Below are 24,048 nucleotides of genomic sequence, written 5' to 3'. Positions count from 1 at the left end.
GTGCTGATGACGGTGGAAGAAGCTGGAGCTCAGGCTGATCTGCCTGATGAGATGACACAGCCTAAAGAGAGTAAGACACCAGAAGATGTTGGAAACTCAACGGCCACAGGTGAGGCGCTTGGACTTGTGATGGGAATAATATTTCAAACAAAACAAGCCAGACATGGCCGACGTTAAGAACTGATATTACAGGTGCATCATCTTAAAAAGGACGCTGGTGTGTGCTTGTCTCAGGTAATGTTTGTGAGAGTCAAGCATGTAACGCTCCATGCTGGGGTCCTTGATATAGATGCATATTTTGATTTTTGATTTTTTCCACTTAAACCTTGAATATCTGCTTGGTTGTCACGTTTTGACATCTAGTATTCTAGTCTGTTGAAACCTGTGCTCATTATTGATATTGATTGATATGGAATCCTGAGTAAGCTTTTCCCGCCAAGGTGACATGTAATGGCAAGCCTATTATAAGGATAACATATGTGAAGAAAATAATTTAAAGAAGAGCAAAATCAAGGGAAGTTTGTTGTGGGTAGATATACTCATCACACTGTCCTGCCACTGCCTAATTCAGTTTAACTAATTCAATTCTCTTGATCTCTATATGATAACCTTTCCATTTCCATAAATATTTTTTCCAAGATAAAAGCAGCAAGATCAGAGTTTGGCTCATATTTGTTGACAGTGTGTCACACAAGCAATCCATTTGTCAGATTTCTTTAGATGTCAGTTTCAAGTTACTCTGAGGCTCAATGTAAACATCTCACAACAAAAAAATGCATATCACACTCGAATAATCTGCACCTGGCAAATAATTTAAATATCTGCAGATGAAGGCGTAGGCAGTGAAGCACTCAAGACGTCTGTGTGCTGTTTCTAGGTAACCTGCCACAAGATTTACATACCGTGACGATCAGACTCTCAACAAGTGGATGATTTATGAAAAGAAACTCAGTGACTGTCTGAGAGTTTATTAGTCTAAGTTTCATGTAAACTGTTTAAAAATGGACTAAAGCCTTCATAAAGATGCAGAATGGGAGGTCCTAAAAACAGACTGATATTAAATCTCAGAACAAAGAGAAATGACTCCAGAGGAAGCGTGACAGTGTGTCTGTGTTTATGATCGTAGTGAAGGTGGTGCTGGTCCCCGAGGGTCATGTGATGACGGCGGCATTCGCCATTGGTCTCAGCATTCAGGAGCTGAAGCGTCACCTCGCTGCAGAGCTCAGGGTTCCTGTGGAGGTGCTGCAGGTCTCTCTGGACGGTACTTCTCTTTGTCGTAACAAACCTGGCATCAGCTGAGCTGGTGCAGCACACACGATGAAGGCTTTGTCTCATCTTGGGTGGCCCTTTGCTGCACGTCCCTCCGCTTTTCCTTGATTAATAGAGGCCAAAAATGGCCAATTTAAATAATCCAAAAGATCCACTGTGTGACATCTCTGAGTGACACTTTTTTATCAGGCAGGGTGTTGGAGGAGCAGCAGAGCCTGATGGCGCTTGGTGTCCAACCACACAGCTCCACTCGCCTGGAGATGAGCTCCACCGACCCGAGCACCCACCCTCTCCGGCCCCTACGTCCACCAGAACAGGACAACATGCCAGACGTCATCACTGTGCGAGTCCACACAGGTATGACCACCCCACCCACTGCTGTCCTGTACATACCGTGTGTGGATTATGAATTGTCATTTAGCAGCGTCGTCGTCTCTCTGACATCCAGATGACGAAGCCTTCCAGGAGGTGGTGGTGGAGATCGAGCGTCCCCGCCAGCAGAAGGCCTTCCTTGGCGGCTACAGACACCGAGAGACGGGCGCCGAATATCACCATGCTGCCACCCAGACCCGACCCAAGAGGAGACCTGACAGAGGAGCGGTTGTCTTCAGTCGGGACACACAGGTACAAAAATCAGCAATAGACATTAACATAGAAAGACACAAAAAAAGTTTGGAGTTTGCAGTTTGGAGCAGGATTTCTTAAAGGTTGCTATTTACTATAGAACAGCTTCTGCATCCAGCACTAAGACAAAATGTGACACTTGAAAATGAAAAGTTTTCATTTCTGAGAGCGAAGGAACATGAATGAGCTTCTTGAACCACAAGATGAATGTCACAAATTGTCATCGTTTGTCTCCAGCTCCGACAAACATTGTGTTCTTTCAGAGGGCAAACAGAGGAAAATGAGCATTCATTAATAAATGGAAAAAAGCCTCATAAAACCGAATAAACATGATTTCTTTATAATGAATGTGATGTTGTGAGACTGCATTGTGAAAATCTTTCAGCCTCAGAGAGGTGTGCGTCTTTGCGTGTTTTTGTTGTCAAAGTGTAGTTTGCTTTAATGACGTCTCGTTCTCAGTTTACTATCAGATGGAGGGAACATATGACTCATTCACCTTCATCTCGCTGCAAGTATGACACACAGATATGACTCTGTCAGACACACACACCTCACTAACAAGTGATAGTGATGGTGGTTTGGCTCATTACAAACACACCACTTTAAAACTGAGACCTGTGTGTATGTCTCTTTCATGTTGTTGTCACTGTGGTGCGTTGACCCCTCGGTCTGGTAAACACTGTGCACACATCATGGAGTAGCAGCATGCCGGCCTGACGATCCTCCTTCTGTTTTTCTTCTTCACTTGATTTTTTTTGTTGCAGCATCGTCAACAGTTGTCACAGTTTAAAGTGTTTGACTTGAAGTGAGTCAGGCCACAGTCAGTTTGTCGCCTGTAGTATAACGGCACAGTGTCCGACCCCCTTTGAAGTCCGACCATCGGTTTCTGTCCACAAAGGCGTCACCCTTCGGAGACTCTGAAGACTGCAAAGGCCAAATGGCAAACAGACAGTCTGTGGTCAGATCTGTTAGTCCAGATTGTCCAGGATCTCTGTTTCTCTTTTCTAAAATCCACTGTTTCTGTGTCTCTGTCAGACAGTGGAGCTGAAGCCTCAGACCCAGCAGTGTCCGGTCGACGTCTCCACCCAGATGACCGGCATCGGCTGCTACGTCTCCTGTATGAGCGACAAAATGGTCATCCCCAGCAATTATGTCACTGCCAAAGAGTACCACAGCAGGAGGCTGAGAGCTGTAGGTGAACGCTGAGTGTGCACATGCATGATTGTACTGCGTCACATCGAAGGACTGCTGATTTGAAATATCATAGAAATTGCGTTCATAGCAAAAGGTCGTAAGTTTGTTGTAACTCGTAAGGGAATCACAGTATCTGCCAAAAAAACTGTGATGTCTGGTCTGCAGAGGACAGGACCAACCAGATGTGGTCCAAAGAAGGAAAACCACTGGACCACAGAGTCAGGGGTCAATGAGCACTGATTGTCTGATCCAACAGAACAGCTGCTGTAGCTCAAACTGAAGAAGAAATTAATGCTGATGTAAAATAGATTGCATCAACGCTGATTTTGACAACGATACGCCTTTACAGGTGATCTGTTTGCAGTCGTTTGCTCGACGCTGGCTGGCCCTGCAGGCCGTGAACCAGATGAGGAGGGAGCGGGACCGGCGGCTGGCTTGGTTGGAGCTGCAGGAGAGGAAGAGGAGGGAGGAAAAGGAGGAGCAGCTGAGAGACCGCCGCCAACGCTGGCTGAGCCCACAGAGGAGGGAAGACTTCAATCTGCTGTACCACGCCCTGGAGAGTAGGCTGGAGGGGGAGGGCTCTCATGGTTGGTCAGGTATCAGGGATGTTGATGAAACAAGTTAAACCTGTGTGTGTGTGTGTGTGTGTGTGTGTCTGTCTAAGAGTGGAGGCGTGAGGAAGAGGAGCAGATCAATTCGTCTCTGAGAGGAGCTGAGAGGAAGGCTGCTCTCTGCTCGCTGCTGGAGCAGGAGACTGAGCTCATCGCCGCCATCGGACGCCATCGCATTGCCGTGCAGAGCAACAACTATGATAAAACAATCAGGAACTTCCTTGACAAGGTTGGCTGACATATTTTCATCAAAATGATAATTTCTGTACACATTACAATATTCTGGGGGAGTAGGGAGGACTTGCAGAAGTAGGAGGTGTGATGACACCAGTTCAGGAGAGGTGAACCAGGAAAAGGAGCAATCATGGCAGCTGTTGCAGCAGTAACAGGGCGGCTACAGCCGGTCGTACTAACAGTATCCCTCCATTTGTCTCAGTCTGCGGCTCCTCATCGGTGGCGAGCAGCAGATGGTCGGCTGATTGAGATGGACAGTCAACACACCATCAGAGCCAGAGAGCTGAAAGATCTGTACAACAATGTCAACCTGCCTGCAGTCAGCCAGGAGCAGAGGCTGCACGTCCTGATGACACTCAAACACACCGTCAAGGTACCAAACAAATGCACACACTATCTGAAGGCCTGTCAGATCAACGTCAGATGATGTCAGAAGAATGAGAGGAAGAGGAAATTAAGTTATAACTAAACTTCAGTTTGAAAGGAAGCTACACAGACATTTATTTCTGTAGGAACAACTAACAGTTGAAAATACAACAAAATAATCAAAATAAAAGATTTGCTCCATACGCACCTGAACATTCCTGTTATTCTCTGTGTCTTAAATGTGCAGGAGCATGAGTGTCAGCTGACGCGGGACATCGTGGATTTGATTGACAGGGAAGCGGACCTGATGAGTAGGAGAGTGAAGGCGTCCAATCTGGAGGGCCTGAGGAAGAGAATCTCCACTCTGCTCCTCCAGTACATCAAAACACCAGCATTTAATCCTGAGGTGGCCAAACTGCTCAAGGTGAGCAGGGAGCCCTGCTGGTCTGACATCATGGATTTAAATTTGGATTCAAGTTGGATATAAATCTCCATCTATCCTAAAATCCTTCCCAGGTTCCCCAGAATTCCTCCCAGCTGAAGAACGGCATGTTCCTCTGTCGCAGCTGTCAGCGTCACTTGCCCTCTGCCAGCTTCTGTCCACCCGCCGGCGCCCGTCTGAGTGGTCAGTGCCAGGACTGCACCAGACTCGACAACATAGCTAGAACCCGGGACGACTTCTCCTGCTACAAGAACATCTTGAAGAGACTGAGAGGCGAAGAGCAGCAGCTCAGTGAGGATGCTAAGATCCCCTTCCTGCTGCAGGTGACCTGCTGCGAGACGATTCAGGGGGATGCTAATTGTTTCCTGTGAGACCTCAGCCCTGACTCCCACGTATTTGTCTTCTCAGGTGGAGGATGTGCGTTACCTGGTGGAGGTCGTCTGGGCGTCCCGCTCTGCCTTCCGTGCCAGCAGTGACCTTTACAACCTGGTGTTCGTCCGTTGGGAACGAAAAAGGCACTGGAGCCCCTGGAACTGCATCCTCCTCTCCAAAGACGAGACGTCGGCTCATCTGGAGGTGGAAGATGTCCACAAGGTTTGTAAAACTTCAAAATATATTCTTGTATTTTTGATGTCTGCTGCAGTAGCTAATTTAATGCTGCTTCGTGGCTTTTTGTGTTAAAACAGGACCAAAAAAAAGATGGTTCTGGTTATCCTTTCTTTAAAATGAAGGATCCTAATTTATCCTTTACCTTTATTGTGACACCAACTTGGCCTCTGGCTCTTTGGTCAAATGGTTTATGGAGCTGCATGTCTGTTTGACTCCAGCTGTTACTCAAATTGGGTCTCCCTTTTTGTGTGTGTGTGTGTGTGTGTGTGTGTGTGTGTGTGTGTGTGTGTGTGTGTGTGTGTGTGTGTGTGTGTGTGTGTGTGTGTGTGTGTGTGTGTGTGTGTGTGTGTGTGTGTGTGTGGGGTCAGGCCTACGAGGCGACATTCATCCGCAGCATCGAGCACAAACACATGCTGGCTCGACGCCACTTCAGTCAGATTCCTGTCATGGCTGAGTACCTGGATTCTCAACCAGCTAGCGGCCTGACCAATCAGCTCTTCTCCAGACCCATCACCATGATGATTAAACATGCCGCTGGCAGCAGGGCGGCCTCAGCTCATTAGCTCGTTGAGGAACACCCTGTGGTGCATTGTTTCCTCGATCCTCAGACTGTCTGTTACATCCTAAAACATTCCGTCTCAAACTGAAAATAAAGGCCTCAAATTTCCTGTCATATTAATACATTTTCTTTGATGCTTTTATTCTGAAATTTGAGGTACAGACCTAACACCTTTTTACAACAATCCAAAAAAAAAAAAAAACTATAAAGTTGAAAATCTAAAGTTAATATCATATCAAATATAATCAAACAGATTAAGAAAAAGTTTTTTCATCAGTTTGTAAAAAAGGAGTGAACTGAAGAAGGCTGTCCAAAAATAAGTAGAGCAGTTACACTTACAACAGAGGAAGGTGAGGAGATCAGATGTTATTAGTCCACCGTCACGTCAAACATTTACAAATGATATCTACATACATAACCTAATGTGAGGAACAGTTGTAAGGGCTTTAAAAGTCTGGATTCACATTTGTGTTGTGGAGTATGTAAAGATGAAAAATTTCCAGCTTAGCCCATCTTTTGCCCTCTCTGGTGTTTTTCATTGAAAGTAAAACCCTCACCTTTTAATAATCTAAAGCTTTAGCCTGAGGTCAAAGGTTACAAATTGAGTTAGCAACTGTTTAACGGGCCCTGTGGGAACTTTAAGATAAGGTGTTAAAGGTCACCTTTACTTTGAGAAACTCATGGTCACCCTCTTCACTCTGTTTCTGTGAAGAGGGAAAGAAAATAATGTCTCTCTTCCTCTGACGTGCAGCGAGCAGCCAGGCTCATTAAAGGAGCTTCTAATAACGGTGATGTATGTAGACACGCAGAGGTGGCAGCCAGGTAAGTTGGAGTTAATTCTGTTTGCGATCAAATGTCTCGTGCTCGTGCATGTTCAGAACAAATCTACATTTACAGAATGCTCATGTTAGATAATGGATTTTTCCTGATGATGAACTCAGCACTTGACAGCCTCTTAAAATTTTCTCTCCATCCTTTTTCGTTCGTTGTAGCAGGTGTCATTTTGTGTGTTTCACATTTTCGATGATGTGCAATATGTTTTATTTTCATAGTACTTTAAATAATATACGTTAGTACAAACATTAAATAAAGTGAGAAATCCACTATCGTCCCTTGAGAGCGCCAACATCACAGTCAGTGTCAGATTATAATCTCACATCTGTGTTGCGGCAGAGAAAATCAGAAATTAATGAGGTGTCTTGATCTATAAAACGATGGTCGATATAAACACAAAATCTGCAACTTCCAGCTTCAGTGAGCGGAAGCTCCAGTCAGGTCAGTCAGAGGTCAGGACTGTTGTCTGTATGATTCTGATCACAGAGACCCAAATGCTTCTGCTGTGAGTGAGCAGCTCCAGAGAGAAGAAACACAGAAAATGCTGCAGAGGTTGAGCAGAGGTTTGTGGGACTTTCGCAGCATCGCCCTGATTGTCCTCACGCCGCTGCTGCTGGCTCCTCTTCCTGTTGTTGTCGGGACAAAGGTGAGTCCCCAGACCAGACCAGTGCAAAGAGCAGCCGCTATAACAACAATAATAAAACAGCTTCTGTGAAATTTATGAGCTGAGCTGAAGAGATAGAAGAACGCACCAAAATATTCATCTCTCAACCCTCATGACCTGAACCCAGACGGCTCCAGCTCTCTGTTCAGCCTCAATTAGCTGCTTGCTTAATTTAGTGCACACTATGAATTATTAAAACTTTATTTGTGCAGGACTTTCTATACATCTAAGACTAATTAAGTAAGAAAGCGGACAATGAAATAGAATAAAATAGATTTCAAATGGAATTAATTGTTAAAAAAAAACTGTCCTAAAAATAGAACAAGAAGAAATTAAAATAATTAGAGTAAAATTAGCAGGTAATGGACATTTGAGCATCACAGCAAGATGATGGAGCAAAAGAAGAAGCTGGTCTGGTCTGATGGATCAGAATTTAGGTCACCAGGATGCATTATGGGAAGAAGACTGGCGAGTGGAGACAGTCTGATTCTTTGGACAGCTGCTGGGAAACCTCAAGTCCTCCATTCACGTGGGTGCTGCTTTTACATGTAACGCAGACCTAAACCTGGTTCAGTTCTTCTTCCATGGACTTATGAGGAACAACAACCATTCCAAGGTATCCACTTGGCTCCAACATCCTCAGATCTCAGTCCAGTCCAGCATCTGCGAGATGAGCTGGACCAACAAGTCCACCTCAGAACATCCAGGACTTAATGGCTCTGCTGCTAAGGTCTTGGTCCACATGCTGCAGCTCAGCTTCAGAGGTCTGGAAGAATCCAGAAATCCAGGATCAAGTGGTCATAATGTTCTGGCTGATGGATGCATGGAAGTTGCAAAACCTTTATGACCAAAACTATCCTACTACAGTTGAAATCACACCAGGATAACCTTATCTGTGTGTGTGCAGGAGGCACAATGTGCGTTTGTGTTGCTGCTGATGGCGACCTACTGGGTTACCGAGGTGATTCCTCCGTCCATGACCGCCATGCTTCCCGCCATCTTCTTCCCCACGTTTGGCATCATGAAGTCCTCGAGTGTGAGTTCTGCTCGTTGCTATAACAATAATAAGAATAATCATGGCCGCTCTCCCTTCATCAGCTTGGCTTGTTTTCAATAATTTATTGGATTTACTGTTTTTTTTAATCTTTTACTTTATACGTAACGTGTAATACTCTCTCCTGTAGGTGGCAAAGGAATTCTTCAAAGACTTCCACCTCCTGCTGGTGGGCGTCATCTGCCTCACAACATCCATCCAGAAATGGGGTCTCCATCGCAGGGTCGCCCTGAGGCTCGTCATCATGGTGGGAGTCAACCCTGCGTGGTGAGGGCCTGTTTAGAGTTCACACAGGTCACAACGTGAACTGACACTGTTGAACAAGTTAGGTCACTGATCACATGGCCACATGGTGTCCAGGCTGATGCTGGGCTTCATGTCCGGCTGTGCCTTCCTCTCCATGTGGGTCCAGAACACCTCGGCCGTTATGATGGTGATGCCCATCGTGGAGGCCGTTCTCCAGCAGGTCCTGAAAGCTGAGGAGGCGGTCAGCTCCGGCCAAGACAACCACAACCTACAGCTGGACGGTACCTGGTTTTACAGACTAAATGTAGAAATAAATAATCAGGGAAATCACCGGCAACATTATCCTGGTTACTAATCAGATAGCTTCAGCTCAAAGTCATAATTCAACCAGTTTCAGACGAAGGTCTGGGGCAGATATATGTTTTGTTCAGAGAGCATGTAACGTTTGGGGAGGAAACTGAATCAAACTTGCAGGTTTCAGTCTTCACATTGGGTCTTTTACAGAAACTGACGGCCATATTGAAAACACAAAAGAAATGACGAGGTACGTAATTGTGTTTTTTAATGTTTATTGTTGTACGTTTAAAGTTTCTCCGGGTTCTGGGTGGTCTAGGTTCTCGTGACCACACTAAGTCTCTGTCTCAGTGGCAGGATGAGTGCAGATGGTCCTGAGGAAAGCTTCACTCGTGTTCAGATACAGCCGGAGTCACAGCCTGCTGCAGCTCAGGTACAGAAACCATCAATCAGACTGACACTCTGCAGCTCCTGTTACTGCTGCTGTTACTGGTTTAATGGGTCCTGCTGTCACTGCATCTACTGCCACAGCTACTACTGCTGCCAATGACTCAAAGTGAAACGAAGACAGTGGAGAACAAAGTGGATTTAAAAATGTTCACGTAGCCTGTTACAGGTTTATCCAGTTTGTGCAGAAACTCTCTACATCAAACCTCTCACAAATATGTTTATGGCCCAGCCTGCTGAAAAAAAAAAAAAGAAGTTACCACTACAGCTCCACCTTCTCCCACAAATATGGTTTCTTTTGCTTAAAAAAAAAAAAAAAAACACCTGTCAACAACCAAATTACAAACTGATTGACTAATTGAGTTTGACACCTGCTGCAGCCTTGGCAGGCTCATGTATCCCTCTGCGTTGCCTTGCAGGCACCCAGCAGGAGCAAAGCGGACCTCATGATGTGTAAAGCCATGTGCATCGGCATGGCCTACTCCTCCAACATCGGAGGCATCACCACGCTGCCGGGAACGACACCCAACCTCATCTTCTCAGAGTATCTCAACCAGTGAGTGGTTTGTTGGCATTTCAGGAAAAAAGGCTCTTCTCTTCCATCTCAAACAAACCAATGTGTTCACCGTCAGGATTTACCCAAACTGCAACTGCATTAACTTCGGGAACTGGCTCCTGATGTGCCTGCCCGTCAGCGTTATGATGCTGCTGCTGACGTGGATGTGGCTGTACTGGCTCTTCATTGGCTCAGAGTGAGTCTCAGTACATCTGTACTTTATCCCAACTCATCTGTGTGTGTCGTGCTTCATACGTTGTCATCTTCATTAATTCATTAAGATGACTGTTTACACTTTCAAATGTCGCCTCTGTGTGTTCAGTCAAACATGACTGAAATTAACTTAAATCTGCTTTTGTGACGTTTCCAGTGTTGACCAAGAAGTAAAGGTTTAGTTCTTGCAGCTCACCTGAATCTAAATGTCAGCTTAAAGCAGAAGAATGAAACATAAACTCTGTGTCTGATAAACATTTTCAGATTTTCTCACAATGAGAAATGAGTGTGATGCTAATGTTAGCATTAGCAGAGCGAGGGTGTCAGGCAGGTTAATGATGAGCGCCGCCGCCCTTCGCTCATGCTCAATAATCTCCCCATCAGCTCCTCAGCGCTGTGTGCTCTCAGTGTGATTTTAACCAATCACAGTCAATCTTTTCCTGTCACCTGTCAGTAATGTAATCTGTCTGCACACACAGCTTCAGGTACCTGTGGCGATGTGAAGGACAAAAGTCTGAGAAAGAGAGAGCAGCAAGAAAAGTCATAGAAGACGAGTACAACTCACTGGGGCCCATAAGGTGATTATTCATTCATTCATTCATTCATTCATTCATTCAGTCAGACAGTTCAGTTAATCATTCACCTATTAATGTGTTCCAGTCATCCTGTTCCTTCCCCTAATTTACTCATTCATTTCTTTATTCCATTATGTTTTAATTCATTCATCCATTCATCAATTCCGTCTCTCATGTTCACTCATTATTTCCTGGAAACATTTGTTTATTTTTTTCAGTGAAGTGTTTTAATTTTAATTCATTTATCATAGTTAGTTCATCCATTTGTTTCCTAAACCATTCATTGTTCATTCAGTCATATTATTTATTTGTTCAATGAAATGCTGTGATGATAACTGGAAAATTAATTTGTTCATTAATAGATTTACTAATGCATTAACCCATTTTATAAATTTTTACTGTGACTGGGATTCAAATAAACGTTCATTTATTCACTCTTTCATTGAATTCATGCCCCCCCAGACCACAGGAGGTCTTCACAGCGGTGCTCTTCCTGGTGCTGGTGTTGCTGTGGCTGACCAGATCTCCAGGGTTCATGCCAGGCTGGTCGTCTCTCTTCCCTGAGTGAGTCACGCTCTTTAATTCACTTCCTGTTCCTGTGATGGTTGTTTCTATGGATTTATATTTTCACCAGGAAATGGGGGCCCGAGGCCGTTAAATATAAACCAACACCAGACTGATTCTTTTGGAATGGCTGAATATTTAGCTCAGTGTTTCTGGTTTTGTTGAGCAGTCACTCCGGCTTCATCACTGATGCCACCGTGGCTCTGCTGCTGGGTCTCCTCCTCTTCATCGTTCCTGCTCACGGCCCCTCCAGAAAATACGGTAACTACGTGAGAAATGACACTCGAGCTCTGCAGGTTAATTATTCATTGGTTTCTAATTATGCCTCTGTCTTTTGTCTCTGCATCAGAGACCATGATCTCATGGGGGGAGTTCCAGGCCTCGATGCCGTGGAAAGTGGCTCTGCTTGTCGGAGGAGGTTTCGCTCTTGCTGAGGGCACACAGGTAAACCACATCTGCGAATTATCGGCTCCACTGGGATTTGTTTGGCATTTTCACTTTGTTAGATGAGGAGGTGAGAGAGCTGCTCTGTCCCCCTGCGAAACATAAACTTTGAAGCAGCTCACTCATCAGAAACATTATTCTGACGTTATTCAACCGTTCAAGCATTTTTCTCATCTGTGGAAAAACTATTAAACACCAAAACCTTTTTCATGTGTGAAGTCTTCCTTATTAAAACATGACGTTAATTTGTGGAAACGACGGCCCCATTTAGAGGAAAATAGACCACAATGTCATGTCGAACAGAAAGCCACAGAAGGCATCACCAAAGACACCCTCAGTGTCGTAGTCGAGTCACAGAAAATGAAAAACAAACAGAGCCAGACTGCTGAGTCGGGGAGATTGATGCCCAGGTCATCCTGCCTCAGCTGTTTGTGGCGAAGAGACGTTTTAAAAATTCAGCATAACACAGAGATCAGAGCGGAGGCAGTTTCACTGGGACTATCAATCACAGGTCCGGTGAAAAGTGTTGACAGTGTGTGCTCAGTTGAGTGGATGATCTGGGCAGCCTGCGAGCTGCACAATCAAAATCTGAAATGTGTATGGAGGCATAAATCTCCCCAAGAGACCGGCGCTTCAAAACAGATTCTTCTAGATCAGAGAGGAAATGTGCCGCTTCGTCATCGGCTGAAACCGTAAACACACACATTAAAGCCAACTCACCGGCCCGTCAGCTATCCTGAAATGTGTTTTTGTTTCTGCAAGCATCAGGCCTGTCTTTGTGGGTTGCCGAGCTGCTGACACCTCTGGGTGATCTGCCGGTCCTCGCCACGGTCGCCGTCGCCTGCATCATCGTCACCACGGTAACAGAGGTGGCCAGCAACGTCGCCACCATCACCATCTTCCTCCCCATCCTCTCTCCTCTGGTAGGAGCCTTAAGCTGGCATTCAAAATTAGTCAGACTGTACTGAGGTCTATGGGAAAATGTCCCTCCTTCTCCCTGATTTATCAGCTCAGTAAACGTTTTCCTGATGAGAAGAGAAAAGGGAAGATGAAAAACTTCCCTGGGAAATATTCCTTCTTATGGAGATCAACACTTTTAATTCTTTAGACAGCAGCTGGAATCTCTATAACAAAAGTATGAAAATAAACCAAAAGCAGATACACAGATAATTTCCGTCATATATTAGTAATATACATCATATCATACCTTCTCCTATTTATTAAAAGCCCGTGCCTGATGAATATGGAAGGTCAAGCTTTTCAAAAGTCCCAGTGAAATAGGAGGAAGCTGCTCCATATTTCTCTGGGGCTCAGTCTATTGAGAGCATTTGAAACCAAAGTGACCCGACATCATAACTGCTGTCTGTCGGAGCAGAGGTTGTAACCTTTTCAGCTCTCAGATCCAGCTTTCCTCCATAATTAGGGGCAGACAGAAATGTAGCTCGTTTAACTGCTTTCAATGAAAAGTTCATGTTTGTGTGATCCGTCTCTTCAGGCCGAGGCCATTCACGTCAACCCGCTGTACGTCCTGATCCCCACCACGCTGTGCACGTCCTTCTCTTTCCTCCTGCCAGTGTCCAACCCGCCCAACGCCGTCGTGTTTGCTTACGGACACATCAGCGTCATGGACATGGTGAGTTGCTGCAGAACAAACACACAAGTTTGTTATAATTTACTCAACAACGCACACAAATTCAAACTGAACACCGTCACTGCAGGTGAAGGCGGGGCTTGGCGTTAATGTTATTGGCGTCCTCGCCGTCCTGTTCGCCGTGGCGACATGGGGAGTTCCACTGTTCTCTCTGGACACATATCCGGACTGGGCACCGGTCCTGCCTGGTTTTAACGCCACAGAACCCTGACGTGGTTTTTAGCAGGCTGAGATTTTAATCCTGAGCAAATGTGAGGTGGATTTGCTGCCGCTGCCACCCCCCCACCAAACAATAACACCAATTATTAGCTCATTACTTGGAAACCAACATGCATAGCAGCTGCTCGGGTTCAGGGGCCCACCAGGGTCCAATTCAGGGTCCACACAAACATCACATCTAACAGCTGCAGTTCTGCTTCTGGAAGAAAGGAAAACATCGAATACAGCGTGATGATTAACCTGCTGTCCGCCTTCTTGGCTGATATTTGATGAAGGCTGCAGTTCTCAGCTGTTTTAGGAACATTTTTGAAATTTGAAAACATTATATTTGTGAGGGCTATGGCGAAGCCTAAATGATGTAAATACACAAACTGAAGTTTGTATATTTATATGATTGATAAGTGATCGACGGTCATCTTATAAAACTACTGAGTGACCATTTGCTTGAGTTACGATAGAAAATGTTCTAAAGCTGTTGACTTAATTCCTTTTTTAATTATTATTATTTTTTGTGGTTTATTAAAGCTGTGAAACTGTCAAACCTCTCTGTTGGTGTTCTTTTCTGTTTGTAAGTAAAGTTTTAACGGATGCACACGTCTGACAGTGATGTCCCAGATCTGCTGTCTTTGTTCAGCGGTACAGGATAATTACTGGCCGGTGGCATGAGTGTCTGCAGCAAAGCAGAAACTAACCGGCCTGAACAACTGGACCAAACTGAAAATAAAACATTCAGCTGTTCTTCCACTGCAGCTACAGCGTCACACACCAGTTGTGTTTCCAGATATTTGCCGTTTCTTTGTGGATTTGTTGCTTTGTTAAACACATTCTAATTGTCTATTTAAAGCTCTACTTTAACTGATTAGTATAAAAATTCACCTCAGAATCACTGACCTCTAGTGGCCACAGCATCCCTGAACTCCTTCAGTCGATTCAATAACAAACCAATAAATAAATTCAGTATTTATATACACTCAGAACTTTATGTTGCTTTAAAACTCCAGCTCAATATTAACTAAGCCACGAAAATGCAGTAACTTTTATTTGTATTCAGTGTGTCATTTAAATGAGCTAATTTGCCCATTTCTGTTGAAAAGCTTCCTGTCCCTGCTGACTGCTCTACCTGTTTCCTCTCCAAAGATTGTTTGTACAGAAGAGGCATCACACCGCTGGTTTAAAAACTGCCCCAGGTGCTCATGGGTAATCTTCACTGTAGACTTTTTCAGAGCTGGTCAGGTAAAATAAAAAAAGGCACCTCTTGTTGAAAGAAAATCAAATCTGGTCAAAGATTAACTCGTCATCAGATAATTTATAATAACTCATTCCAGCTCAGAGGTTTCATTGTTGTTGTCGCTGTTTAAAATCTGTTGGCCGAATTCCATTTTACTTTCACCTCTTCTGACTTTTTCTGATGTTTTTGGTCACATTTCTCATCTGAGGGACTAATGAGGGATGATTTTGTCTTGATTGATGATTGCAGATTGTTATTTTCCTCACAGGTCCAGTTAGGGACATCTTCCTGATTGATTGATGATGAATGTGTTCTCTTCAGGACAGTCCTCAGAACTTGTTTAAACTCCTAAATCCTGATTCTGATTCCCGAGCAGAGTGAGACCTCCGTGCCGGACTCCGCCCATCTCTGCATCCGGCTACAGGTGGCTCACCTGTGCTCGGGAGCGCGCAGCACCAGTCGAGGCTCGCGGGAGTGCGGCGTGCGCGCCTCGCCGTTCCGACACATCCATCCAGCTGAGGCTCACGCGACAACAACCCCCCCGCCCCTCCTCCTCCTCCGCCCGGGTGTAGTCTCCGAACACACCGCCCACCGCCGGCAGGGTGACGGGCTCCGCCACGTCGACTAAAACAAACTCACTCCGGCTCTAACAGGTGTTTCTCCCCCAGGACCGGGAAGCATGCTGGACCCGTCCTCCAGCGACGACACCGGCGGGGAGTCCGACCCAGAAGTTGCCCAGGAGGCTCCGAGGAAACCGGCTGCACAACGGAGCGGCAGCGGCCGGGCAGGAGAAGCAGCAGGCGGCGGCGGCCGGCACAGACAGTCCGCCGCACCTGGAGCCGGCTCCGGGAAAGGTGCGAGGGGACGCACCGCTACAGGTGGAGGAGGAGAAGAGGAGGAGGAGGAGGAGGAGGAGGAGGAGAGGAAGGAGCGGAAGGAGCGGGAGCGGATCCGGAGGGAGGAAGAGGAGAGGAAGATCAAACTGCAGATCTACGTCTTCGTCCTCCGCTGCATCGCCTACCCGTTCAACGCCAAGCAGCCCACCGACATGGCCCGGCGGCAGCAGAAGGTGAGTCTGAGTGCCCCCCCTTCCTTAAACGTGAGATCAGGGGGGACATGGTAAAGGGACCTGAAGCCAGGCTTCCATTCATGCAGCTCCCATGGGCCCCCCACCTTTTGGTGTCTACACACCTTTCTTTTTATGAAAGTTGTGTTTGTGTACAGCCTGTGTTTGAATATCCTGTTTGACAAACAGAGGCTGGAGGTTTGTGGAGCTGTGAGCCAGCAGACTAAAGAACCCCCCCACGCTGTTTCATTTCCATATTCCTTCAGCACATGTGACAAACCTGCTCTGAGAGAAGCAGGAGTGGGAGTTTATTTGTGCACTAGTGTGAGTTGGGGCTGTTAAATCCGCGTCACATTAATGAGACAGCAGCAGAAATCGGCCACCTCTCGAGCTCTGATGTGTGTTCTTAAATTTCACACCACGCTGGAAGTCCTTCTGATTCACAAGTTGTCAGTGCCAGTTCATTACAAGTCTGGAGGGTCCAGTATTGATCTGCGGTCTCTCAGTCAAGTGGAAGCAGCTCTTCACTCTGCTGGGCTCGGCATCAGGCCCATCTGTGTGTGCTGGGTTGCCGGTTTGAATCCCTCTGGCTCCCGCCCTGCGGACTGATTGACTCCTCAGTTCTTCGTTGACCTGGAGCAAAGCTGGGGGTGAAGGTTCGTCGGCAGGAGTGGGTTTATCTGAGAACAGCCCGCGTTTCCTGCTGCTCCGGAGGTGGAGGTAATGATGCAGACTGATGCTTAGCACCAGCCCACGCACCAGCTCAGCCGTCAGCGGCTTTGCTGCTCAGACCTCAGGGCCTCACCTCCTGGAAGACATTTTCTGAAAGTCTGAAAGAGACGACAGGAAAAACACACAGATTTTAATCCTCCTGTGACCCTTCAGAGCCACATTCAGGCTTTTCCTGCTTTTAAAAACATCCCAAAGTCTCCTCATGTTCAGAATCAGCTGATTCTATCTGTGGCTCAGTTCAGTCTCTGGTCTCCATATTCGAGGATAGTAGCTCAGAGAAACAAGAACAAACTACAAACATTGATTTATTTGTTATTTTTTATTTACCAGATAAAAACAGTGTACAGCAGAATAACCAAAGAAAAGTTCCTCTCATGTGTTTGTGTCGTTCTACAGCTGATCTGAAGTTTCTATCTTTATCTGATCAGGAGTTCGGCTCAGTAATGATGAAAAATCAGCTCATTCACATTCATTTTCGGTTGATAAAGGACGTGTGTGTCTGTGTGTGTGTGTGTGTGTGTGTGTGTGTGTGTGTGTGTGTGTGTGTGTGTGTGTCTGTGTTGTGGCACTGATATGAATCATACTGACTAAAGTCTGTCAGAAACTTGAAGTAGAGTAACCAGACGTGCAACATCTAGTCTTTCCTTGTTTGCATAGTTTTATTGGACTGAATCATCTTTTACAGCTTCCTGTCAGCAGGTAGGGACATTTTCCAATAGATTTCAGCACAATCTGGCTTCTTGAAACCAGCGGATTCGCTCCTTGATGATCCAAAGACAGATGGAGGTTTGTGGTTTTCCTCCTCTTCTCCTTTGAGCTCTGCAGATCTGGAGGAGTTTTGGCTGGAAGCTGCAGGGAGGCAGCACAGCCGGACGGCAGCCTGGAGCTAAGAAGGTTTATCTCCTTCACTGGCTTCAGAGCTGCTGCTGCTGCGGTCACCTCACAAAACCTGCAGAGCTTCCATATTTATGTTCCGTTTTTGACCAGAGGAGAGAAACCCAGACGCTGTTGCAGCCTCTGACCTTGTGGACTCTGAACGATCTGCTGCCTTCAGGGTTTTCTGATTTCAATCGTAGAAAAATCTGATTTGCAAAGCCCAAGTAGCCAGAGATGGGGTACCGATTTATTGTAATGAGCTCATATTTGTGCATTTATTCCTTTTTTCTTTTTATGTGAAATAGTTTATGCTTCATGGCATAACGAGGAAACTCCCACCTGTTCTTGTTGTTGTTTTTTTGTTTTTTCGGCTCTCAGACGGAGGAAGCCTCCAGTCTTCCCTGGCGTTTCTGTTTTTGTCCTGTTGCCAAGCTCGCCTGACAGGCTGAGCAGGGAAGGCACTGCAGCAGAGCCCCCCCCTCAAATGGAGACCCACGCATTCCTCCCTGCACACAACCAACATCCTGGCAGCTGTTTATTACACAAACAAGATGAACACCATCTCCTCCTGCTTTTCTGCTGTAAGGGGCCACGTCTGCTGATGGGGATGCTTGTGTGTTTTTTGTTTGGTTTTTTTTTCATGTCGGGTTGTTGGTGCATTTTTTTTTTTTTTTTTTTTTTTTGGCCACAGAATAGCTGAAGGCGACTTCCATCCTCCTTTGTCATCTCTCCTTTGCCTGTCACATTCCCTGAGATGGAGCTCCTCTCAGAGGGTTATGTAACCTCTCCTCCTCCTCTTCTTCCTCTCAGAGATGTGAAAGGATGTCTCAGCAGGACTCTGAGCTCTGCGGGAGCTCGGAGATGAGCCTTAGACAGCGAGTCCTCCAGGCCCCGGGGCCAAACATGGCCCTCGGTCCGTTCAAACTCTGCAGTCAGCATTACGCCGCAGGAGTGTACAGTAGAGTCACTCTCAGGGTTTTTTCTACAGTTGACACTAATTGGTTGGAGATTTGGGTGAGAGAAAAACATCTCCCTGCAGTCAGACAGCTTCCAAAAGAATATAAATCGATGCTTCACCAATTAGGAGAAGAACAGAAATCGTTTAAGTCATCGATCCACAGGAAGAGAGAGCTTAACAGGTAGAATATTTACTCTGCTGATCGTTTAGCTTTTAGTGTCACTGAGTGAGGATCAATCATCTTACAGTCAGTATAGTTTAATATATATAGTACTGTGCAGCTTTTAACACACTAAAGTGTGAATCAGCTCAGCTAACTACTTCTGTCACTCAACAAAGACTCATTCATTGTGATGGAGAAATGGATAAAAACACAGTGAATATATGGAAACATACAAATGACAGCTTTACAGAGAAATGCACCTCTAACGGTGAATATTAATGTGAGCTAAGTAGCAACTGCAACGCTGAGAGATGGCTTTTTTTTGTGAAGTCCAAGAGAGACGCTGTCAGCCCAATAAAACAAACAGCGCAGAGCAGAATCGACACAAACGGAGCTGTGTGGGTCAGTTTCTGTGCGTTTTACTCTCAAATCTCAGTGTTTGTGTCTGTGGTGAGAAGAGAAACTGCACAGATTGTCAGGAGTCATGACCAGGAAACATCTGGCAGGAAAGATGGAGAGAGTTGAGGGCTGTTTTGTTTTCTTCTGTGTTGTGATTATTGTCTGCAGCTTCTGGAAAAGAAAGTGAACGAGTTTATTTACAGCGTCATAATCTTTAACTTTGTGTTTATTCTGTCAGTGAGGGAATATGTCTCTTTATAGCAGCGCTTAAGAATGAGCAGGGTGTGTGTTGTTTTTATAGCTGCAGAAAACTCATTTAAAATGCAGCAACAGCAGTAAAGACTTTTTGTTGAATGTTTAAAGATCTGTATTTTACTCTTTCAGTGTTTTATTTTGAAAGATTTTAACCCTAACCCACAAGAAGATATATATATTTTATTTTTTTTATTTTTTTAACCTAAAATCTGGAGATCTAGTAACAATCCAATACCAAGTGCTCCTTCTGCATCCAAACAGTAGCTTCAGCTTTCACTCCACGCTGCCTCGAACGCTCTACATTCCTCAGGAGTCTGATGAGAGCCGTGAGTCGCCGTGAAAAAACACGTATTGACAGGTGGAGCGACTCGCATCACGTCCCCAGTGTGGCGTAGCCGTTCCGCTCGCTGCTTCTGGTGACTAATGAAGTCCCAGAGGTGTCTTCACTGCTGCTCATTTGCTGAGACAGCGACCTGCTCTGTCGTCCCCACACAAAGGCTCCTGGGACCTCTCGTCCGTCCGTGTTGGGTTTTCTGGCTTCCGGCTTTGTCGTTTAGATCTGCGTTTGTTTTTGATGCTTCCCCTGAGATCCCATCCTGGTCCTGAGATCCAGAGCCGCTGGTCTTAGAATCAACTGTAAAGTCTGTTTTGGAAGCAGCGAACAGAAATAAACTATTTTGGTGACTGTTGCCAATTTTCTTCTTTCTGACTGAAATAGTGAATTGGTGCTAAGGTGTAACAAGGTGACGGACAGAGGCCAAGCTGTGATCTCACTGATTGATTTGTAAGCTGCACATCTTGAATTTTCATTAAAGAAAAACCCACAAAAAACAACAACTCATATTTGGAGAATGCGGATCTGACCTGCTCTGTAATCTATTCTGATTGGGTGGTACACAGTAGCCCCGCCCCTAACTCCTCCCCTTTCCCTCTAAATGGAGCATCTTTTAAAAAATGAACATCAAGTTGTGTTGAAGACTCATCAGGAAAACAGGAGGAGGGACATTTTCCCATAGACTTCAATACAATCTGACTTCTCCAATCACTGGTTTCACTCTCCATTTTTGGGATCTACTTCCTTTTCTGTGGTCTGATGGATTAATGTGGATTCTGCCGATGTGTTTTTTGTGGTTTCGCTGTTGTCTGTTGTTCAGATAAAGTCGTACAGATTCAGTAAACTGAACCTTTTGTGATTTTCTTTATTTATATTTCTGCCTTTCAGCAGGACCAGCAGGGCCGCTGCTATTGTTTTAAATATATATATATATATACACCCAAAATGTTTCTGCTGTGTGTAATGTTGGTAGAAAATGTATTGGTATTAAAATCAGTCGTTTCACTGATGATTTGTGGCGTTAGTGAGCGTCGGCCCACACACTCCTGCCTGTTTCTATTGTTCCTTTTGTGCTGTCATGAGCTGTAGAGACTGCAGATCTGTGTGTGGCTCTGAAAATGATGCCTTTTGTAGAAAGGAATCAATTTTCTTTTCATAGCCGAACCCTTCAGACCGAAGTCGCTTCTATTTGGATTCCTCCCTCCGGTTTTAAACCTTTTAATTACCTCCCTGTGTCAGTCAATTATCAGACTGTCCCACATGAACCTCCCTACCCCGTCTCCTCTTCACTTATTACAGAGAAAAATAAAAACCTGCAGCTCCTGTCAGATGTGACACGCTGTCGTCCCTCCGTCTCTCTTCTGAAGGCAGCTTTGTTAAACACATTGAGCAGGTGACTCAAGTAGGAAATGACTTTAAGATTTAACATTTCCAATTCTTTTCTTCTGCTGTTGAATAAAAACGTGTTGGTTTGTGGCGGGAAAAGTAGGAACTCAGCAAAGAGTCACTTTCTATTATTTTTAGGGTTTTTAGGGTTCCTCAAAGCTTCTCGTTTGTTCTCTCCTGAGCCGTTGAAAGCTTTTTCTGCGTTAGTTTGAAGGTCTTTGTAGCAGCCAGCCCTTTGATCCCTCCACAGTGAAAATATAATGATCACCCGCGGAAACAGTGATTATTTAAATGCTCTCCATGCAGAGCCGTGTGCTAAACTGTCCATACTAATGAAGGAAGGAAGGGAGAGCTGTCCCTTAATCTGACGAGGTTCAGGTTCGCTGCCTCGCGTAGACGAGGGCGTTTATCTTTTTCTTTATACTTCTGTAAACTGCTGGAGGTTTACTAAGCTCAGATTTACAGAAGCTTGTCGAGTTTCCACGAAAACAAACACCCCCCGCCCTGAGTCCATTTAACTTGGAGACATCAGGCTCCTGAGCTGAGTGTTATTTATTTCCGTCTGTTTCTGTTCCTGGTTTGTCACCCTTCTGTCACTTGATGCTTTTTCTGGATCTGTGTTTCCTGCTCACGACCTTCTCACACTCGTCTTTCATCATCTCTAGCTTTTGATTTGCTTGTATCTTTTACAGGGCAGCAGGGACACACAGGAACTTTGGCGTTACGTGCCCATTATCAGGTTTTTGTTTTCTGGCCTCTGTACCAACACACCTGCAAAATTACTACTGAAAAGTTTCTGTAAAGAATAAACAAAGCTAACGCTGAGTGCCCTGACACAGCTTCCACAAGTAGGATTTCTTTAGGCTGTCGGTTCCATCTAAAGATGTGGCAATGCATCATGGGACATGTTCGTCCTTAAAGGGTCAACCTGTCGGGTCCTTTGTTAGCGTGGAAAAGAAGGTCCCATTTGAAAGAGCCATTGAAAAGGGGGCAGCTCAGCTGACGGGCTGCCTGAACTTGGACACAGCTTTATGCTAAGCTAGGCTAATCGGAGCGCTGAGATTGTTTCTAAAACCTGTCGAGTTGAAATGTCCCTTTAAGACAGCCGTAGTCCTCCAGCTGTACTGACCCAAAACACAGTCTGTCGTTTATACGATTAAAGAGGGAGAGAAATGTGAGAATGTGACGGCTGAGACTTCACTTTGATTGTTGACAGAAACCGTCTTCCAGGTTTGTCATGGCTGATTCTCCCCCACAGCGTCTCTGCTCTCAGCTGATAACGGCTCGCACACAAACACACAAATGCAGTGTGTAATGTGAGGTAACAGCTGCCCACATCGTCGAATCCTCCGATACCTCTGTACGTCTGCACTCCGCTTGTTGTTCCCCTGGTGTTTGTTCTCTATGGACTGGAGCAACACAACTTGTTGTAAACTTAACATTTAATAAGAGGGGAAAGTTTTGCACATTTGAAGTTGTGTAGATTGTGTAGAGTCAAGCTCTGCCAAGATGCCAACGGTGAAGCAGCGCACTCTAATTTAGGGGCCGTCCACACCAACAACAGTAATAATGATAATAATCTTTATTTCCCTTTAAATATTCCGACTCGGGCGGGAGCTTTGAGCGCTCCATTGGAAAATGGCATCGCTGGGGTTTGAGAGAACACAACATCAGCACATGCAGAATCTGACCTTTCGCTTTGAGCTGTGCCCTGTTGAAGATGTTTGTTTTCTCCTTTTGACAGGAGCTGCAACCATAAACTGAAAATAATCCTCATGAACGCTGAGAGGTGTTGATGTCCTCGATGCTTTAAGGACTGTTGTGATGAAAATCTAGAGAGAACCACATTTGCATGTGACTAGAAAGTTCCTTCTGTCGCGTCTGGTACATCAGACATCTTCTTTTTTCACCTTCTGATCTCGTCTCAGCAGCAGAAATCTCTCATAATGCTCCTCGTGTGATCAATGCTTTTTCTGCGACTCTGACTTATTTCCTCTCCACCAGAGCCGTCTCTTTTCATTTTCCCATTCCTCTTCTGTTTTGTTGTTTCGATCAATGTCATTTCGGATTAGATCAAAAATTTCACACTTTGCTGTGCTTTTTAACAATCAGAAGTCATTTTGAGTTGTGTGCATCGTGCTGGACAAATAGAGTTCCTATTGAACTTACTCCTTTCTTTTTAAGTTAAAAAACATTCTCATCCTTGAAGCTTTTTTCTTTTTAAAAAGATTTAGTTTAGATTAGTTATATATTGATATCTCAGTCGTAACTTTTCCTGGGGACTTTTGTGACCCTTCCATCGTGTTCCTCCATTCCTCTGATTCTTAAAGCTGTATAACTCTGAAGGACACTTTAGTTTAGTGTGAAAATACAAGAAAGTTACTGAGGTCCCCTGAACCGCAGCTGATTCACAAAAGTAAAACATGCCACTATTTAGTCCACCGACCTGACAGTGAGCACAAGCAACACACAACTCAACACCACAAACCCTCTTTGTAGGACTTGTGCTTTCAGTTGTTGGTATTAAATGGAATGTGCTGAAGTCTTTCTGGCTCACAATACAAATCATCCTCTCACACACACATTCATACACCGATGGAGCTAATAAATCAAGAAGAAGTGGGGTCTTTTTCCCATAGACTTCAATACAAGCTGACTTCACGGTCATTCCCTGATAGTCACATTGCTTTTTCAGTTTAATGAATCACACTCTAGGAGACGAGCCATAAAGACTAGTCCTTTGAAACCCCAGTTTTTCATTCAGAGCTTCCAGAAAAACCACATTGTGGTATTTTCATACTAACAGGGACGTTGATTATGTCACAACTCAACTCGGCAGCGTTAAAGCTCAACAACAGCGAAGGCCTGTCACTTCATGAAACCGTGCCGTGACTCTTGGGTCTTTAATATGTCAGGACGCCTCATCAGCCTCTTCAGGTGACGCCGCGGCGTTTTCTTCTGGCGATGAGGTGATTGGAATCA

General features: G+C 45.1%; 3 protein-coding genes across 17 annotated transcripts in view; all 3 read left to right on the top strand.

Moving 5' to 3' along the window:
• Positions 1-6: 6 nt before the first annotated feature.
• iqub (IQ motif and ubiquitin domain containing) lies at positions 7-5,978 on the top strand. Its single transcript, XM_029522358.1, has 12 exons — positions 7-109; positions 1,127-1,261; positions 1,459-1,626; positions 1,718-1,893; positions 2,929-3,084; positions 3,437-3,647; positions 3,752-3,927; positions 4,135-4,305; positions 4,546-4,722; positions 4,815-5,063; positions 5,149-5,334; positions 5,718-5,978. The coding sequence occupies exons 1-12, from the start codon at positions 7-9 to the stop codon at positions 5,910-5,912; spliced, it is 2,103 nt and encodes a 700-aa protein (XP_029378218.1). The 3' UTR covers positions 5,913-5,978.
• Positions 5,979-7,283: 1,305 nt separating this feature from the next.
• On the top strand, positions 7,284-15,525 carry slc13a1 (solute carrier family 13 member 1). Its single transcript, XM_029522357.1, has 16 exons — positions 7,284-7,388; positions 8,314-8,442; positions 8,591-8,727; positions 8,821-8,987; positions 9,211-9,250; positions 9,352-9,433; positions 9,867-10,003; positions 10,080-10,199; positions 10,696-10,794; positions 11,254-11,355; positions 11,525-11,616; positions 11,705-11,812; positions 12,562-12,722; positions 13,295-13,432; positions 13,518-13,628; positions 15,274-15,525. Exons 1-16 carry the CDS (start codon positions 7,284-7,286, stop codon positions 15,523-15,525), a joined length of 1,980 nt encoding a protein of 659 aa, XP_029378217.1.
• Positions 15,380-24,048, top strand: part of cadps2 (Ca++-dependent secretion activator 2) — a 95,623-nt gene continuing 86,954 nt past the window's right edge. For all 15 annotated transcript variants that reach the window (XM_029522070.1, XM_029522067.1, XM_029522078.1 and 12 more), the window contains exon 1: positions 15,380-15,966. In XM_029522070.1, the coding sequence (XP_029377930.1) occupies positions 15,577-15,966 (390 nt within the window). In that variant the 5' untranslated portion in view covers positions 15,380-15,576. The remainder of the gene's footprint in view (positions 15,967-24,048) is intronic.

This window comes from Echeneis naucrates, chromosome 16, assembly GCF_900963305.1.
Source record: "Echeneis naucrates chromosome 16, fEcheNa1.1, whole genome shotgun sequence".
Classification (NCBI taxonomy): Eukaryota; Metazoa; Chordata; class Actinopteri; order Carangiformes; family Echeneidae; genus Echeneis; species Echeneis naucrates.
Note: the sequence above shows the minus strand (reverse complement) of the source record. Positions and strands in the feature narration are given on the sequence as shown.

Bases quoted from the DNA above. Each gene is read 5' to 3' on its own strand.
- iqub (XM_029522358.1), top strand. From the start codon at position 7: ATGACGGTGGAAGAAGCTGGAGCTCAGGCTGATCTGCCTGATGAGATG. The intron at 110-1,126 runs GTGAGGCGCTTG...TTATGATCGTAG, and splicing joins TGGAAACTCAACGGCCACAG to TGAAGGTGGTGCTGGTCCCC. The intron at 1,627-1,717 runs GTATGACCACCC...TCTGACATCCAG, and splicing joins CACTGTGCGAGTCCACACAG to ATGACGAAGCCTTCCAGGAG.
- slc13a1 (XM_029522357.1), top strand. From the start codon at position 7,284: ATGCTGCAGAGGTTGAGCAGAGGTTTGTGGGACTTTCGCAGCATCGCC. The intron at 7,389-8,313 runs GTGAGTCCCCAG...GTGTGTGTGCAG, and splicing joins CTGTTGTTGTCGGGACAAAG to GAGGCACAATGTGCGTTTGT. The intron at 8,728-8,820 runs GTGAGGGCCTGT...CATGGTGTCCAG, and splicing joins GTGGGAGTCAACCCTGCGTG to GCTGATGCTGGGCTTCATGT.